Source organism: Acinonyx jubatus, chromosome D1, assembly GCF_027475565.1.
Source record: "Acinonyx jubatus isolate Ajub_Pintada_27869175 chromosome D1, VMU_Ajub_asm_v1.0, whole genome shotgun sequence".
Lineage (NCBI taxonomy): Eukaryota > Metazoa > Chordata > Mammalia > Carnivora > Felidae > Acinonyx > Acinonyx jubatus.
Genome location: NC_069390.1, coordinates 40117246 through 40134473, shown reverse-complemented (window position 1 = coordinate 40134473; position 17228 = coordinate 40117246). Strand labels below are relative to the sequence as shown.

At 51.3% G+C, this 17228-nt stretch overlaps 1 protein-coding gene across 4 annotated transcripts in view; it reads right to left on the bottom strand.

The window, feature by feature from the left end:
* PTPN5 (protein tyrosine phosphatase non-receptor type 5) overlaps nt 1-17228 on the bottom strand; it is a 56204-nt gene that overhangs the window by 19794 nt on the left and 19182 nt on the right. For all 4 annotated transcript variants that reach the window (XM_053203392.1, XM_053203391.1, XM_027073000.2 and 1 more), the window contains one exon: nt 13063-13139. In XM_053203392.1, the coding sequence (XP_053059367.1) occupies nt 13063-13139 (77 nt within the window). The remainder of the gene's footprint in view (nt 1-13062; nt 13140-17228) is intronic.

The window sequence follows — 17228 nt, the reverse complement described above, 5'->3', positions numbered from 1 at the left end:
ACTCAGGGCCAGGAAGTGGCAGAACTGGGGTTTGAACCCAGGTCTGTGGACCTCCGCGACCCATGATCTTTCTGCTATTTCCCAGAAAGATCTGGAAACCACGAGAGGATGAGGCATGGCAGGCCACTCAGGCCTATTCTGAGGTTTTGTTTGGGGAAGCCCTGAATGTAGAACCAAGGGAGGTAGGTGCTGCCAGGGGAACAGAGAAGGGGTGGAAGAGTCTAGAAGGAAGAGGCCCAATCAGCTATTTCTGCCACCAAAACTATCACACTCCTCAGCGACGTCCTGGGCTGGGAGAGGGACAACCTGGCCTCAAAAGGCATGGGTACTGCCATGGACTCTGTCCCCCCTGGGAGAGGCTAGAGTGGTGGTCTCCGTTTTCTGTCTTTTGGGGGGGGTGGGTGTGAAAGGCAAACTAGGAGTCAGAGGGGATGTGGTGGAGGGTGAGAAGATTCCCCAAAACAACATTTTCATTTGACATTCACCAAGCACCTGTCCTAGGCTCTTGAGGCTGTTTTATGTCTCAATCCTAACACTGACCAGCAGGACTCCTGGGCGTGAGAAGAGCCCTGGCAAAAAAGAAAAAAAAAAAATTCTAGCCTGTCTGGGCAAAGGCAGACTGATGGTGGGTGTGGGGTCCTGGAAGTCTGCACTGGCTCCCTATAACACGTCTACCGCACGAGTCCTGCTGATCAGCGAGCAAGAAGGCAGACATACCCTTAGAAGGAGGTAGTGAGATGACAAGAACTGGGGCTGGCAGTGAGTTAAGTACTCCAGATGGGAAGCTGGCTGAGGGTAAGGCCAAGTCTTGTTCACTGCTGCATTCCCCAGCAGTGCAAGGATGGCTTGGGAAAAGGAAACCAATTTTGGCCTAAGAAGATTCTGGAATAGGACATGGGTGCTCACCATTTATCAGCTACGTGACTTAGGCAGGCCATTTAACCTCCATGTAACTTGATTCCTGTGGTGGTTTTCAAATATGTCTGTGAGTTCCTCAACATTCTTCCCATCGATGGGAGTGGAGTCTATGTCCCTTCCCCCTGAATTAGATGAGTGCCTTGAAGATGGGAATGTGGCAGAAGGTGATGAGTGGCCGTTGAGGCTAGGTTAGAAAAGTTCTCGCAGCTTCTGCTGCTTCTCTCTGGACGCTTGCTCTGGAAACCTTCAGCAGTCATGTAAAAAAAAAAAAAAAAAAAAAAAAGTAGCTACCCTGAGGCCTTGCGGGAGGAGAAAGAAAGAGAGAGAGAGAGAGAGAGAGAGAGAGGGAAACTTGAGAATGAGACGGTGAATGCATTAAGACGCATTAGGTGCTCTGGAAAATTTGAATGCTGACAAGAAACCATCCACCTTGACCTTCAGCGCACAGGCCAATGCAGCAAGAGGGTACCTGTACCTTAGGCCCCCTAGAGTTTGATAATCAAACTACCCTATGTATGGGACTTTGGTTTTAAAGCTGATGTTCTGAGAACTCACCTCAAGCAAGGTGAGAAATTTGTACCACAAAGGAAGGGGTGGACAGCTATACTATTCTCCTTCCTGTCTGATGCCGAATTCTCCAGAACTTTCCTTAGTGACTTGCTTCAAGCTAGGGACCCTGGTTCTCAGATCAATACAAAGTGCAAGCCTGTGGGTGTGAGGTTTGGGCTATACAAGCTCTGCTTCCTCCAAGCCACAGAATTCAATTTTGTCCTTCCTCTTTTTTTTTTTTTTTAATGTTTATTTATTTTTGAGACAGAGAGAGACAGAGCATGAACGGGGGAGGGTCAGAGAGAGAGGGAGACACAGAATCAGAAGCAGGCTCCAGGCTCTGAACCATCAGCCCAGAGCCCGACGCGGGGCTTGAACTCACAGAGCACGAGATCGTGATCTGAGCTGAAGTCGGATGCTTAACCGACTGAGCCACCCAAGCACCCCGATTTTGTCCTTCCTCTTAACCAGCCTAGCAAAGCACAGCGTCTAGCACCCCCTGACTGCTTTACAAATACCAACCCGTTCAGGCCTTATGACCAGCCTATGAGATAGGTGAGAGGACTGTCCTCTTTCACAGAGAGGACACCAGGAATTCAGGAGGCCAAGTGACTTGCCCAAGGCCATCGCAGCTGGTGAAGAGCAGAGCCAGGCCTCAGACCCAGGCGGCTGTGTTTCAACATCTGTCTTCCTGACCAGACCCCATGTTGCCCGCCCTCTGCCTGGGCCTCCACTGTTTCTTCCTCCTGCCTGTCAGGGGAAGTCAGCCTGGGAAAGAGCTCCAGCCCATTCTAGGACAGAAGGGGACAGGGACCACCCCAGGATGGAGGGGAGATTAGCACCATCACACCCCAGCATGGGGGCAGGGTCGGGAGTGGGAGGGGCTCTAAGGGCGGGGTGGGCAGAGAAAAGCAGGATCGGGATGTAGATGAGGGGCAGGGGTCTGGGAACTCAGGTCTCCCTCGATGTTCAGTTTGGAGCAGGGGAGGCGGGGGTGGGGGTGGGCAGGGGTGCTGAGGACTGTCTGCAGACACCTGAGAGACTGTGCTAGGGGAGTGCGCGTGTTAAGAGGCGAGAATAGGACCCATGAGCGGATGCTCTCAGTAGGCAGATTTAAGTAACAAAAAATATCTCCAGGACCTGACCTTGTAGTTCCTCCCGTCCCCCAAAAGTGGCTTTGTTTCTGGGGAGGCAGCTTTTCTAGCGGCTTGTGGCAAAAGCTTTGGAGCCACACCAACTTAGGTTTGATGCCTGGCTTTGCCATTTGCTACCTCTGTGGCCTCCGGTAAGTGACTTAATCTCTCCTCTGGACAACAGGTATAGTAAGACTTGCCTGTTGGAGTTTGAGGATACCATAAGGTAAAACATGCCAAGTGCTTAGTCTGGTGCCCGGGCACATGGTGAATGAAGAGTAGCAGAATTTAGAGAGGAGGAGGAGGAAGAGGGGAAAGGGAAGGGAGACGGAGGGAGGGGCAGCAGTAAGGACTTCCTTTTCATCTCTGCCTGCTGGGCCCCCCAGGAGGACAATAGGTACCTTGCTCCCTCCAGGGCAGGAGTTGTGAGGCTGTAGGCCTGCAACTGGGGTTGGTGGAGAGAGTGGGCATGGACTGAGGGTGGCAGAAGGGAGGGGGGCATCTTTGTCTCTGCCAGTGCATTAAACCCAGAATGCTAACAAGCTTTCAAAACAAAACACAACTCCAGTAATCTTTCGATGGGATATAATGAAATGGTTCTATGTGAAATTGCAAACAGCTTTGTTGCTACAAACAAAGCCTCAGTTCTTGGTGCCTCTCCGGAGCGGGGGCCCAGAAGTACAAGGGTGAAAAGGGTCAACGAAACTCTGTGGGTGCGGGCCACCCCCCGCTGCCCATGCTGAGAACTGAAAGAACTGACAGAGAGGCCCCGGGGTGACGGGGTGCCAGAGGTCCTAAGTGCCTGAGGCTTAAACACAAACGCATGGCAAGGAAGGGACAGACTCGAGAGTCAGTCTACCGCCCATTTCACAGCTGAGGAAACTGAGGTTCAGAGAGTCAGAGGCGGAACGAGGATTGACACGTGTGTGTCTCACCCTCTAATTCTGTGCTCGCTGGCGAAGCCAGCATGGGAAGTTTCACAGGCACTGGCAGTGGGTTATCTGAAGGGCGGAGGCCTAAGGCCCTATGGCCGCAGAGGCCTGAGCCCTGGCTTGGGGTTCTTTGGCAAGTACAGGAAAGTCCAGGTGGCAGGAAGGGAGACTCTCAGGACAGCAACGTCCACAAATCCCAAGCCTCTAGAGGCTGCCATCCTGGGGTGGCCCCCTGCAACCGGGGAGCCTCACAATGTTGGTAAAGTGTCGAGAGGCCGCGACAGCATTCCTACCTGTGCCTCTAGCGAGCTATGTGGCCCAGGGCTTCTCACTGCCTCAGGGCCTCTGAGGCCTTCTATAAATTCAAAGAGTGTGACCAGGGGCCTTTAAGGGCCCTTCCAGTGCTAAAGGCACACACCCATTTTTAAAAAACAAATCTGAGTCCCTGCTTTAATTTAATTCAATGGTTTCCCCTCGTTCTTAGGAGAAAGACCAAACTCTATCATGGTCAACAATAAAGGCCCAGCATGCGCTGGCCCCTGCTTACCTCCCCAGCCTCCACTCATACCACCTTATTCCTAGCTCTCCCTCTCTAGCTTCTTCCAGATCCTCTGCTGGAACTGGCCTGGGAAGCCAGTTCTGGAAACCAGTGGTTCTGCTCCAAGAAATTCTCACCCAGTCCCTAAGGGGGCATGTACGCTCATACTCTCTGTGGTAGGGGTGGGAGAGGTGGGGGGATCTCCATGTCCTTCGCTTGGAGGAGCTGGCAGGCCGTGTCCGGGGACACGCTGGGGAGTACTGTGCAGTCCTTAGAGGCAAAGAGTCAGAGTACATGCAGCACCACACGATGGATCTTGGGAACAGCGCGGTCAGAGTGGACAGAACGAGATCTAACACAACCCAGTGAATGCAGATTAAAAACACACGCACACAAAATATCACCGCCCATTCTGCAAGAGCACACAGAGAGACACGCGGAAAACATACGCTGGATCCCTTAGAACACATTAACTACGGGGAGGAGTATGGCAGTGGGAGAAAAAAGAGAATGAACAAGTGGAGAAAACCAGACAGGAGCCTCCCGTAGACCACTGAGGATAACAGGGCTGCGCACCCACAAGTATGACTGACAACACGCTAATACCTAAAGCGATCATTGCCTGCCTCCCCCAAGGAAACATGAAACAAAACCACCACCGAGTTGTGAGTTGGATCAAGGCCCAACGGGGAAAGAACAATGGCCGAAGGAAGGAAGGCCTGTCATCTTGTCTGGGTCCTGGACCTGGGAGGGCTGAAGAGAGGGACACTGCTCTTCTGGCCCCATGGCAGGTTCTGGCTGCCTGGGAATCGATGCCCTCTTTAGGGGGCAGGGCTCACGGACTTGGCTGAAGCAAAGCCAACTGCCAAGGAGACCCCTGAGCCTCTTTCTCTCTGAGCTCATTCACCAATATATTATCTGAATCATTTTGTTGGATTTCTCCAGGGAGGGGGGATTTTGGGGCCTAGTGGCTGTCTCCACAGATGCCCCCAGAGGATTAACTGGCCCCCATTAAGACCCTTGGGGTTGGGTCAGCCTGAGATTCTGGTCGCGCCAGGCTGAGCGACCCAACCTAGAGGGAGGTGACTCACCCCAGACAACCTCCGCTACCCCCAACTACCACTCTTGCCTGGCAAGGATTAATTAATATTCTTGGGTGGCTAATCATTTTTTAAATGATTTTGGAATATATTGGGGGGGGAACCCTAATAAGAACATAAAGGAAACTCAAGTCACTCATAATCCTACCACGCCGAGACAGGCACTGGTTTCCTTCTGACATATTTTCTGGTATTTTTTCTTTCTTTGTGGGTGGATTTTTTCCCTCATAAGTCATTCTGTATAGAGGCGTATCCTTAGAATATGCCTCTTTGGATTTCAAGGGTTCAACTTTTAAGCAGTATGGCAGACAGCCTCCAAGGTGCCCTAACGATCCTTACCTCCTGGTATTCACGCTGAGATGCCAGACATGTAAGAAAAGCTTTCTTGGCCCTTCTATCCCAGCCCAGCACCAGGTGAATACAGCTGAGGGAGTGACCTCAGTTGAAGACACATGAGCAGAAGAATCACCCAGCTGGGACCTCCAAGACCCCCTGAATCATGAGCAAATAAGAGGTTGTGGTTTTAAGCCACAAAGCTTTGAGACCATTTGTTATAGATTAAGCAAATAGCAAAAGATTATAGCAAATAGCTATAGATTAATCTATAGCAATAGATTAAGCAAAACAAGAGGCTGGGACTTGAAAAGAAGAAATGGGCTCAAATGAAAAGACGAGATTTTTTTTTTTTTTAAGGTATAAAGAACTTCCTGGGAGCTGGAGTGATGAGTCCCTGGGCCAGGCCCAGGAGAAAGAGGCCAGCATCTGTCACTGCATATCTTAGGGATGCCACAGATGTCCATTTGTTTGAAAGGTCTTTAGCAATATCCTGTGTGGAGGCAGATAGCCTTTCTTCCCATTGTGAAAACTCCAGTCACATCACACATCCAGGTAACTCTCTAAGAATATCAGAACCATTTCTATACTGATGGAGGAAAATGGGTGATTGTCCCTCCCTGCAACCCTGGCCCCTTTCCCCACCTGACTCTGCAAGTAGACAATGCTGCCCCATGTGTCTGTGCTGGTTCAGGCCTGCGGCGGGGAGTCAAGAAAGACCCACAAAGCTATACTGTCCATTCCAGGGCTGAAGGACTGGCGGGGGACTTGATGCCCGGGCCCTTGGGAATATGCGGGGGGTTTTCTGTTCACACTCCATATCCCGGAACAATCCTCACCACCATTATAAGCTAGCATCTACAGGGCACTCAGCATGCATCAGCTTATTTAACCCTCACAAGATCTCTGTAAAGATCTCATCACAGTACTATCTCCTTGTAGAGTAAAGGATATGGAACCCGAAGCAGTCAGATAATTTACCCGAGGTGACGCTGCTGGTCAGTGGCTGAGCTGAGATTCGAACCCAGATTGGTCTGCCTCCCCACAGCATCCCAAGACGCAGCTACATGGGTTCGTCCCTCCATATCTGCCCTGGTATCTGAGAAGAGTTACCCTATACCATCACTAATCAGTAGTACCTGGGTTGGTACTTCTTTTCCCAATACAATGGTATCATTACACAATGCTCTCCAATTAGGGTTCTTAGCACATCCAAATGCTGGGTTTTTTTGTTTCTGTTTTTTTTTTTTTTTCTTCTCTAGTTTCCATTCTGAAGACTCAAGACAAAGACGATTCACTGTACCGCTAGCCGGTAAACAATCCCAAATGCATTAAAAACTTTGGATGAAAACAGAACCCCAATTATACAAAGAAATAAAAGCCAACAGAACCCAGGCTGCTGTCGACAGGCACAAGACCCCTCAGCAGTACAACTATATCCCCCCAGGCCTGTCTTCTCTATGTTTGTCTATCTGGGCTCCTGCACTTCCTACTAGACCAGTGTGAACCAATACTAGGTACCAGTTGGAGGGGTTTTGCTGAGAAAAAGGGTGAGGAGATGGGAGACATTATGAGGTTAATCTGTTCCTTAAAATGCTTTGATAGCTGGTCCCAAAAGACACGAACCAGGACCAGGCCCCTGCTCACCCCTCAGGTGACAATTTAAAGGCCATTTCTTCTGGGAAGACTTCCGTGACCCCTCAAGATAAGGTTACATTATTGGTACACCCTTCCATGGTGCCCTTCTCCTTGAAAGCAGGAACCAGGGTCTGTCTCACTCTTCACTGGGTCACCAAGGCCTGGCACAGCCTTGGGTATGGAGTGGATGCTCAATAAAAGTTTGTCAAATTGATAAAAGGGCTTTTCTTTTTTTAAAAAAAATTTTTTTTTAAATGTGTATTTAATTTTGAGAGAGTGACAGAGCGAGTGGGGTAGGGCAGAGAGAGAGGGAGGCACACAGAATCTGCAGCAGGCTCCAGGATCTGAGCCGTCAGCACAGAGCCTGACGTGGGGCTCGAACCCACCAACCATGAGATCATGACCTGAGCTGAAGCTGGATGCTTAATTGACTGAGCCACCAAGGTGCCCCGATAAAAGGGTTTTTCAATTGGCCTTTCTTCCTGGTTTCTGGCCCAAGGCCTTGTCTGTGTCATGATGGGACAGCTGTGAAAACTATAATGTGACCCTCTGTGATGGCCAGGGGCAGTCACTGCAGGTTAGGGTAATGAAGATTTCCTCAATAGTGATATCCCTTTTACTGTATAAAAGGCCACCCAGGATGGGCAGTGGGCCTCTAGCTGACACCTAGACATTGTCCCCTTCCAAAGAGGGTCAGCTTGATACCCGTGATGATTTAGAACCTAGGGCTGGGCAGAAGGTAGCCTTTAAGGCACTGGAGTGGCACAGGTGGGAGTCAGTACAAGAGTCACCAAGAGGCCAGCTGGGCAACAGCCTACTCAGGCCTTCAGGGTCTACTCACAACCTTGCACAGAATCGGTTAATCATGGCACACTTAAATCCCAGGGTGGCGGTGACTGTCATGGCTCCAGCCAGCTGTCGGCTGTGGGATGCTGTGGGAGCACCTTATTTCTAAAAGCAGAGCTGTCCTCAGACCCAGGCTGAGGCCCTTCCCCTCTGGCCATGCCAGTCCCCATGGGGCAAGGAGTCCACAGGGCCCAGTGGGTGTGCCCACGCTTTCCCTTCCAGGCCATGCTCTGGCTACTAGAACTCTCTAACCAAACATCCTGAAGCCTGCACAGGTGCAGTAGACCCTCCTGCGGCTGGACGTGGCCTCCTGCCTGGGTACCTTTAGGTTTGAGGGGTGGCCGAAGGGCTGCATCGGGGTGGCATGTGGACCATGTTTGGACCCACAGACTGACGTGCCCACATGCCACACAAGGGCCCTTGCAGAGCAGGACTCAGCAGAGGGTGGTGTGCCACCAGGGGCCTCTTCTGCAGTGTGGCCTTGGTCCCTACAAATGTCAGGAGCAGGCCAGCCCTGGGCCCGCCCTCTGGAGACAGTGCGAGCAACACCTGGTGATGTCATGCCATCACTAGCACCTACGGTGGCCTTATCCACCTCCTTCCTCCAGCCTGTACCCCAAAGGAAGCTGCTGGTGACAGGCTGGGACTGCAGTGGTGCCGGCTGGGGAAGGAGCGGAGGCCCCAGCATCAGCGGGGCTGGCTGGTTTCTTGCAAATATGAACACCTACACATGGTTGGGGGGGGTTGGGATAGTGTGAGTTTGAATGTATAAATGTGTTTGGGTGAATGTGAGCAAGTAAATGAGCAAGGAAAGGGGAGTGAGAGAAAAGAAAAGGAGAGTGACCATGTGTGCAAGACTGTGTGCATGAGGGAGAAGAAAAAAGCACGCGTGTGTGTGTGTGCACACACGCAGAGGAGCAGAGAGGGGACACCAGCGCCTGGGACTGTGCACAGCTGAGGGCCTGGGCAAAGGGTAGAGAATGGTAGGGAAGGAGTGTGCCCGCTCGTCTATAAGTGTACATGAGAAGGGGCATGGCTGCGGAAGAGAAAGAGACCTAAAGCGGGAATGACGGAGCAGGCAGATCAGTCTGGATGATGGCCCCATGGAGCCAAGAGATCCCAAGTGCGCAAGAGGAAGGAGGCTCTCAGGTGCGGGAGCTTCAAGTGGGTGTGCGCCCGTGGGGCTGCATGAGGCAGAGAGAGGTGGGGCGTGTGCCCGGGGAGCTGCGTGTGGGTATGTGCACGTGCACACACGAGCACGGGGCTGGGACAAGTGAGCACTAAGACAAGCGTGTGAGCACAGGCGGGCAGTGCCCCAGGGGGTGTGGGTGAGCGAGCCTGTCCTGAGGCAGCTGCGGGCTGCCGGGGGGGGGGGGGGGGGGGGGGTGCTGGCGATGCCTGAGGATGTTTCCACCCAGAAATCTCCATCTGGGAGGACTCCGCGACCTGCTTGGTGCTGATTCAGGTCCGGGTGACCGTGGCCGGGCATGTTGGCCATGCCGCCCCTTGCTGGCGGTGCGTGTGGGAACACGTGAGTCACGCAGGCACGGCTAACCCTCACTCCACCTCGTCTCGCCCCGCAGGAAGCCAGCTGGGAGGGGAACAGATTACTGGAGGGCTGTATTTTTACCCCATCATTATGCAATTGCTTGCAATGCCCATGAGCTCATTCTCTGAAGGCCTTGCACCCCGATTCTCTCAGCCTTTATAACCGCCCCCCTCCTTTTATGTCCAGGTTGCTGCTCAGGTCAGTGGTTCTGACTGATGAGCATTTATGGAAGTCTGCTTCTTACCAGGTTCTGGGACCATCCTACTTACAATGCCAAACCACCCCCCAGGTCCTTTCTCATGCCTCCTTCTTGGCTTTAATTTTCTCCACAGCACTTACCACTATCTGCCATGCTAAATATTTTATTTATGTTACTCAGTGTCTATCTTTCTCTAAATAGTGATGCCTATAGCTCACTTGCTATGTGCCAGGTACCGTTCTGAGCTTTTCATTAACTCATGTGATCTTACAACAAGTCTGCATGGTAGTAAATAGTATTCTTTTTTTTAATTTTATTTTTCTTAATGTTTATTTTTGAGAGAATAAGAGTGCGAGCAGGGGAGGGGCCGAGAGAGAGGGAGACACAGAATCCGAAGCAGGCTCCAGGCTCTGAGCTGTCAGCACAGAGCCCGATGCGGGGCTTGAACCTGTGAATTGTGAGATCATGACCTGAGCCCCAAAGTCAGTCGCTCAACCGACTGAGCCACCCAGGTACCCCAGTATTCTTGATTAAATTTTATAAAATCAAGGCACAGAAAGGTTAAATAGCTTGCCCATGATCATCCCAGGGGCAAGTGGTGGAATCAAGCCTAGGTCCAGAGTCCCTGCTCTTACTCAGCACTCAACACTGACCTGTGAGTGTGGAGATTTTCTGTTTGGTTCACTGTTGAATCTTTACTGCTTACAGGAGTGCCCTGTGCAGGCAGGTGCTCAACGAACATTCAATGAATGAAGAAATGAGTGAATGAAGGCTGGTCATGGAGGATGAAACAGATAGGCATTTGCTTTCAAAGAACTCATGGTCCCATGGAGGAAGCAGGGTAGAACATCATTGCAAAACATCATTGCAAAATCCAATCACAATGGCATCATGAGAGTCTAGAGAGGCCTATGACTTGCCTAGCCCTTGGAAGGAAGTGCTTTCCAGAAGAATGCAGATAAGGCAGGCACAGTGACACTGCCCATCTCTTGCAGGCTCCTCCCTGGGGACAGACACACCTTAGCTCTTCCTGCTTCAGTTCACAGGGTGCCAGAAAATGATGGGTGTCCACAGTGACAATGGCGGCAGAATGGGGGAAGTGGCCAGGGGCATGGGCTCTGGAAAGAGACTGCACGAAGTGAACCCTCACTCTACCAAACACTAGCTATGTGACCTTGGACAGACTCTCACTTCCCTGGGCCTTGGTCCTCTCATCTCTAAGTTGGGACAGGAAATGATGTGAACTACTTAGGGCAGTGGACAGGATCACGTGCGATGTGCATGTGAGAGTATTTAGAACAGTGCCTATCATAAGGAAGGCAATGTGCCGGCTCCAAAGGAGATGACCAATACTCCTCTTCCATTCTGAGTCGGCTGCTGGCTTTTGGGGAGGATTGGAATTTACCCTATTATTCTTATTACTGTAGTCTCTCTCCTGTGGTTCCACCCCATTTTCCAGAAGCGGCTCACAGCCAGGCAAGGACAAGTCTGTTTTATTCACCACTGTATTCCTAGCACCTAGGATAATACCTGACACATAGTAGGGGCTCAAAAAGCATTTGTGGAATGAATGTTTGTGTGATTATATTTATTTAATCCCTGTAAGGATAAATATACCGCTGTGAGGATAAACACTTGTATTGCTGTTGTTTCCATTTGCAAATGAGGACTAGAGGCCCAGCAAAGGGTAAGGGACTTGTCCATAAACAGCCTAAAGCCAGACTCAAATGCCAAAGCCGCTGCCCTTCCCTTCACACTGTGCTCCTTTCTGGACTCCTATACATCATGTCCTATTTTCCGTGGATTTTTTCTAGCCAGCGGGCCATCCCCGGTCGTACAATCATCTCTGAATTCTATGACTCATATCTGAATCACAGAACGCTTAATAGTTGAAAGGGACTTTTGATGTCATCTCGACCTCCCACCCATTGTGGAAATTTCCTCTCCACTGTCTATCCAGACAATACTTGAATGCCTCCAGTGATGGAACACTCATTTTCCTCCTCTTGAATTATCCAGCTCTACGACCGGACCACTTTCAGAGTCAGGAAGAAAGTTCTGCATCCCGTGGGCCAGCAGGCCTCTCTTTAATTTCTCCGTATCTGGTTTATGCCAGCCACTTAAGACACGCAGTGCGAATCTGCTGCCCCCTCCACAAAGACAACCTTTCATATAATCACAGACAGCTCTCATATCCCTCTGGAGAATTCTGTTCCTCAAGCTAGCTGTTTCGGGTCCCCAAAAGGGCACCTGTAAGATGACACCCACCCTAGACCATCTCAACAGGCCTTCCAAAGGGTTTTGAGCAATGGCACCCCCTCCTGGACACAGCATGAACTGCACCAAAGGGCTCAATCCTTACCTGGAGGCCTGAGAAAGCTTCCCCAGTAGCTGGGCCACTGGCTCAAGGTGTGAGTAAAATAACTACCTATTGTAAAGAATCATCGCTTCAGAGTCATACCTCCTTGTTCTCAATGTCCATCCTAAAGAGTATCACTGAAGACTCCACTCTAAGGTTCCTCACCGATCATGAGGTTTCTGACAAGCTACAGGTTTGGTTTGGAAAAAAGATGAAAACGTACCGTGTTACGGGATGATGATAACTTTTTTCACTTGTCAGATTTTCTATTATTCCTACAACGGATATTTGTTGTAAGTAAGAAAAAAAAAGACTTCCGTAAAAAGAAAAAACAATATGTTGAAAACTCCTCCTATTCTCCTTTCCTTTATTCCTTCCATGGCCTGGGTACTTGGTCCGCATGCTGCCACCCCACAGGCAAGAGTGCCTCGGTCGTGTCTCCGCGGTGACTGCAAGGGCCTGTGGTTCAGCCGCCCAGGTTCCCCATAAGCGCGATCAACCAGACCCGGGCGGCACAAAGCTGACACTCGCAGCCAGCTCTGTCAACAGGGCCGCTGGGTGGTTTCTCCACATTACCTGCCCCACCGTCAGCTCACGCCACACTCAGCCTGTCTGTGTTTCCTAACCTTACCTCCGGAAGTCTGCCCCGCACACCGCCGGCCGGCGGTCACGTCCCCAGCAGCCCTGGCCTCCCCAGCTCTTCACCCTTCCCCCCACCCCTCCCGGCACACCCTCGGTGCCTGCTCTTCCCTCCACGGGAGCCCAGAGCAGCTTCATATGACAACAGGTCAGAAAGACATCAGGGATTAGAAAAACAAATCCTCATTTAAACGGAGACCTTGTGACCAGCTGAGTCACTCCTCTCGAGCAAGTTCACAGCTAAGCGGGCTCTTCTCCAGCCCGTGTCATCCGGGGCTCTCTCCCTGCATTCGGAACTCTGGGGGCACCTGGGTGCCAGGAAGACTCACCCGGCAGCTTCTCGCTGCAGCACATGTCCAGGGCCCCTCCCTCGGAGTCATCAGCAGGGTGCTTCTCTCTCTCGCTCCTGCAGCAGATGGAGAACGGGAGATGAACAGGGATCAAGGCAAAACCCTGAACAAAGACAAAAAAGGCTTCTGGCTTGCCCTGCGTCCCTCTGAGTAACTCTACCCCAGCGGGGGACCCGAACAGAAGGACCGACCTACAGAAGGGACAAGCTGCAGAGGCAGGAGCAGAACTCTGCAGGCATTTTCCCTGTGGAATAATCAGCAGTAGCATTCCCTACAACCATCACCACCACCATCACCTCTGCCATGGAGGGAGGGCTTGCTATGTGCCAGGCACTTACAAAAGTTATCACACTAAGTCTCCAGCATGGATGAGGGATCAACCAACAGGCTCGGAGAAGTTCAGTAACTTGCCTAAGGTCACAACAGCTCACTAGGGCGGAGTGGGGCATGAGATTACAGTCTACGACTCTAGGCTAGGCTCTCACTGTTGTGCTGCTCTGCCTCCTAGCTCCTGTGGGTTTGAACCACGCGTGAGCAAGAAGGGGGGTGTGGGTAACACACGGTCTACGTCCAGCTCCTCGAGGCCTGCAAAGACCTTCTGCCTCAGTGGCCCGCAGAACTCTTCTCCAGAAATCGCTAGAAAACGTAGCTATACGTATTTTTTTGCATATTCTAAATGTTCTATTTCTTTCTGACATCAGAGAGCCCTCTTTCTAGCCTACCGGGGCACTTTCCAAGCCTATCATGGGGCCTAGCTTTTCTCCTTTAACCCGTGACCTGGGAAAAGGTTACTGGAGATCAGCTAGACCTCATCAAGTGTCTGTAGAGCAGACATACCCTGAGGGCAACTGTGCAGCTCGCAGGGGTTCCCCTACTCTGGGGACGGCCTGAAATCAACTATGGGCTCCAGCGGCTGTCTGCCCTTCATGTTCTGATCCCTGGCAGCAGCTGATTTATCAAGGCTAGACACACCAACTAGGTTGGGTCGATCAGATCCTCTCCCCTGTGTTTTTCAAATGCATTCCTGGGGCGGGGGGCGGGGGGCGGGGGGTGCCTGGAGTCTGCAGGTGCTGGCTCTAAATCATGGCAGCTACAGTGCCCTGGAGAGAAAGTCCTAAAAACCGCTAATGCTGCGGGCCTTGGGGCCGCTCCATCTCTGCCCATCCTGAGTCTTGAGTGGGCAACACGTCTGTCAAAACCATGAGATGCCCCAGGATCCTTCCAATAAATTCCAACATTTTAGCTTAAGCCAGTGTGAACTGATTTCTGAAATTGGCAGCCAAAAGAAACTTTAATACAGCACTGCCGGTATAATACTTCCATGAAGTCCAAGAGGTCAGCTGCCTCTCTGCCCACTGTTTCTGCAATCCTGACTCTCGGACTGGTCCTGAGGCCAGTTTCAGGCCCAGCTGCAGATCTGAAACAATTAAGGGTAGACAGACAGGGTTAAAGGTGACCCCTTTCATTCTGACTTCTTCTGCTCTCACCTGGCATTGCGTTGTTTTATCTTCTCCTCATTCTGACCGGCAGGGTCTCTGAGAATCTCAAATCTCGGAGCCTGGCCCTCCTGCAGAGAGAAGGCGGCTATCTTCAAGGCCCTTTACATGTCTCCTGAATCTCTCACTTTTCTTCCTCTCCACCACCTACATCTTGGTCCAAGCCAGCTTCTCTTGCCTAGATTACTTTGGCAGTCTTTTAACTGGTCTCTGGCATTCATTCAAGCTGGCCCCTAAAACATTCTCCATATGGTTCCAATACATATGGCTTCATAGTTTGTGCAGTTTACAATCCGCACAACTGGATGGGGCAGGCCTGAGCTAGAATCAACTGTTTTAAAACTCAACCTTTTATCATCTAAGCTTCTTTTTAAAAAATACATTAATGGCATCCTATTGTACTAAGAAAAAATACAGAAATCCTTTAACATGCTTTACTAGGTCTTGCATGATTTGACCCCTATTTATCCCTCCAGCCTTATTTTATACCCCCTTTTTCCCTTTGTCCTCTGCACTTAAGCTGCACTGGACAGGCTCTTTTCTCCACAGGGCCTCCGCACATGCTTTTCTCTCTGCCTAGAGAGCTGCCCCAGCTCTACTTCCTGGTACTTTTTACTCCTAGAACTTGACACTGTTTGAAATTTCATTTTAATTTATGCCATTATGAGATTAGCATTAGTTAGACTGTAAGCTATATGAGGACAGGGGCCACCATTTCTGTTTTATTCACCACTGTGTCTTCAAAGTCTTGTACAGTGTCTGGCTCATCATAGGCATTCAGTAAATAAGTAAATAATCACTTGTTGAATAAGTGTATGTTGCCCTGACCTTCTTGGAAAAAGCCATCAGGAACCTCAAACACGGCCATTATCTGAGCTGCCTTGCGGACAGGTCTTTGTGAAGCCACCTGGAACCCCCCTCCACAGCTGTTGTCCAGAGCAGGCACAGAATCACACATCCAGAAAGCCCCTCATTCAGAAGAGAAGGAAAATGGAGCACAGAATCCGGGTCTGACTCGGTCCGGGTAATATATCAAGCTGGTGGCCAGGGGGATTGGGATCCTGAGGCTTTTCTCTCTTTAGAGTAAAGAGCACCAGGAGCATGAGGGTTGGCTCCCGGCTGGGTGCAGAAAGGTAACCAAGGTATCTAGAAACCTCTGGAAGGGGACCCATGTGTGACTCACAGCTGTTTTCACACCTTAAGCCTCCCAGGCCCCAAGCCGTGTTCAGAATAGCTCAGGGCTGCATGTATGCAGCGGACTCTATAAATAAGCTTCCTAGAAAATGACTAATTTCATAATCAGAAAAGCAGAAAGAGTAGCACCTCTCATCTGTAGAGGAAAATGGAGCAAAAGCCCGCTGCTCGGCCTTGTCGCTGAAGGACTCCAGGCGACCTCGGCCAGAGCCTGCGTGGCTAGGCTGTTCGGGGAAGGGTTTTAATGAGATTTCTGAAGAGAAGAGATGGTCCATTCAGGGAGGATGGAGAAGCCCAGTCTCTGGACACTGCCCTCTCCCCCCCCCCCACCCCCCCCCGCCAAGAGCAGAAATAGCTGCTTGCAGTAAGATTACTGCAGGCTCCTTCTCTCTCCTTTTCCATTTCTAGGAGCTGGGCAAAAGGAGCAGAAAACTGGCCTCCTGCGACAACAGGCGGCAACTTGCTGGGCTGGCCCCGCACCACTGCCCTTACAGCCAGACAGCCCCAGAGAGAAAAGGACTTGGAGATTACCCAGCCTGTCCTTCCTTCATTGATGGAGAGTATCTGGGTGGGGACAGAACCTTCCCAAAGCCACTGCCTCATTCAACAAGCATGGCCTGTGAGCAAGGCACCAGAGCTGTCCTAGGAATACAGTGACGAACAAGCCAGGCCCCTCCCAACGGAGCTCCCAGTCATCTCTGGAAGACACACACACAAACACGACCGACCGCACCCACACCTGCTTTAATCGAGGATGACCTATTCACTAGATACCCTGGGGAGCTCGGCCTGCGGTGAGGGGGCAGGCTGTGTGTGGGGCAGTCTTCTGCAAGGGGAAGATAGCAGCAGGTTCTTAAAGGATGCTTCTAGAGGCACCTGGGTGGCTCAGTCGATTGAGTGTCCGACTTTGGCTCAGGTCACGAGCTCACGGTTCACGAGTTCCAGCCCTGCGTCGGGCTCTCTGCTGTCAGCACAGAGCCTGTTTCAGATTCTCTGCCTCCCTCTCTCTGTCCCTCCCCTCCTCATGTTCTCTCTCCCTCAAATAAATAAGACTTTTTTTTTTCTTTTTAAAAGGATGTTTCTACATGGAAGAGGGGTCACGAGGGAAAGAACTTCTTTCATGGCACAGACGGCAAGAGTAAGACACAGAGGTCTGAGACGTGAGAAACATCGGGCACTAGCTGGGAGCAAGATGGTCAGCGGGATGGGTAGGTGATGGGGGCTAGGCCCCAGGCAGAGGCACGTGACTAAGGAGCAGGCCTCACCACCAGGAATCCTGCCTTCCTGGTGAGGCAGCCTTCCACTTGACCATGGGGCTTCCCTTGACCCGAGAGGTGCCATGGACTCCCCCACCCCTAGCCTGGGCAGGGGAGGTCTATAATAGGACAGGGGACCAGTAGCATTTGGTTGAGGAAAGGACATCAGACCTGGCCGGTGGTATCTGATCCAGTCCCA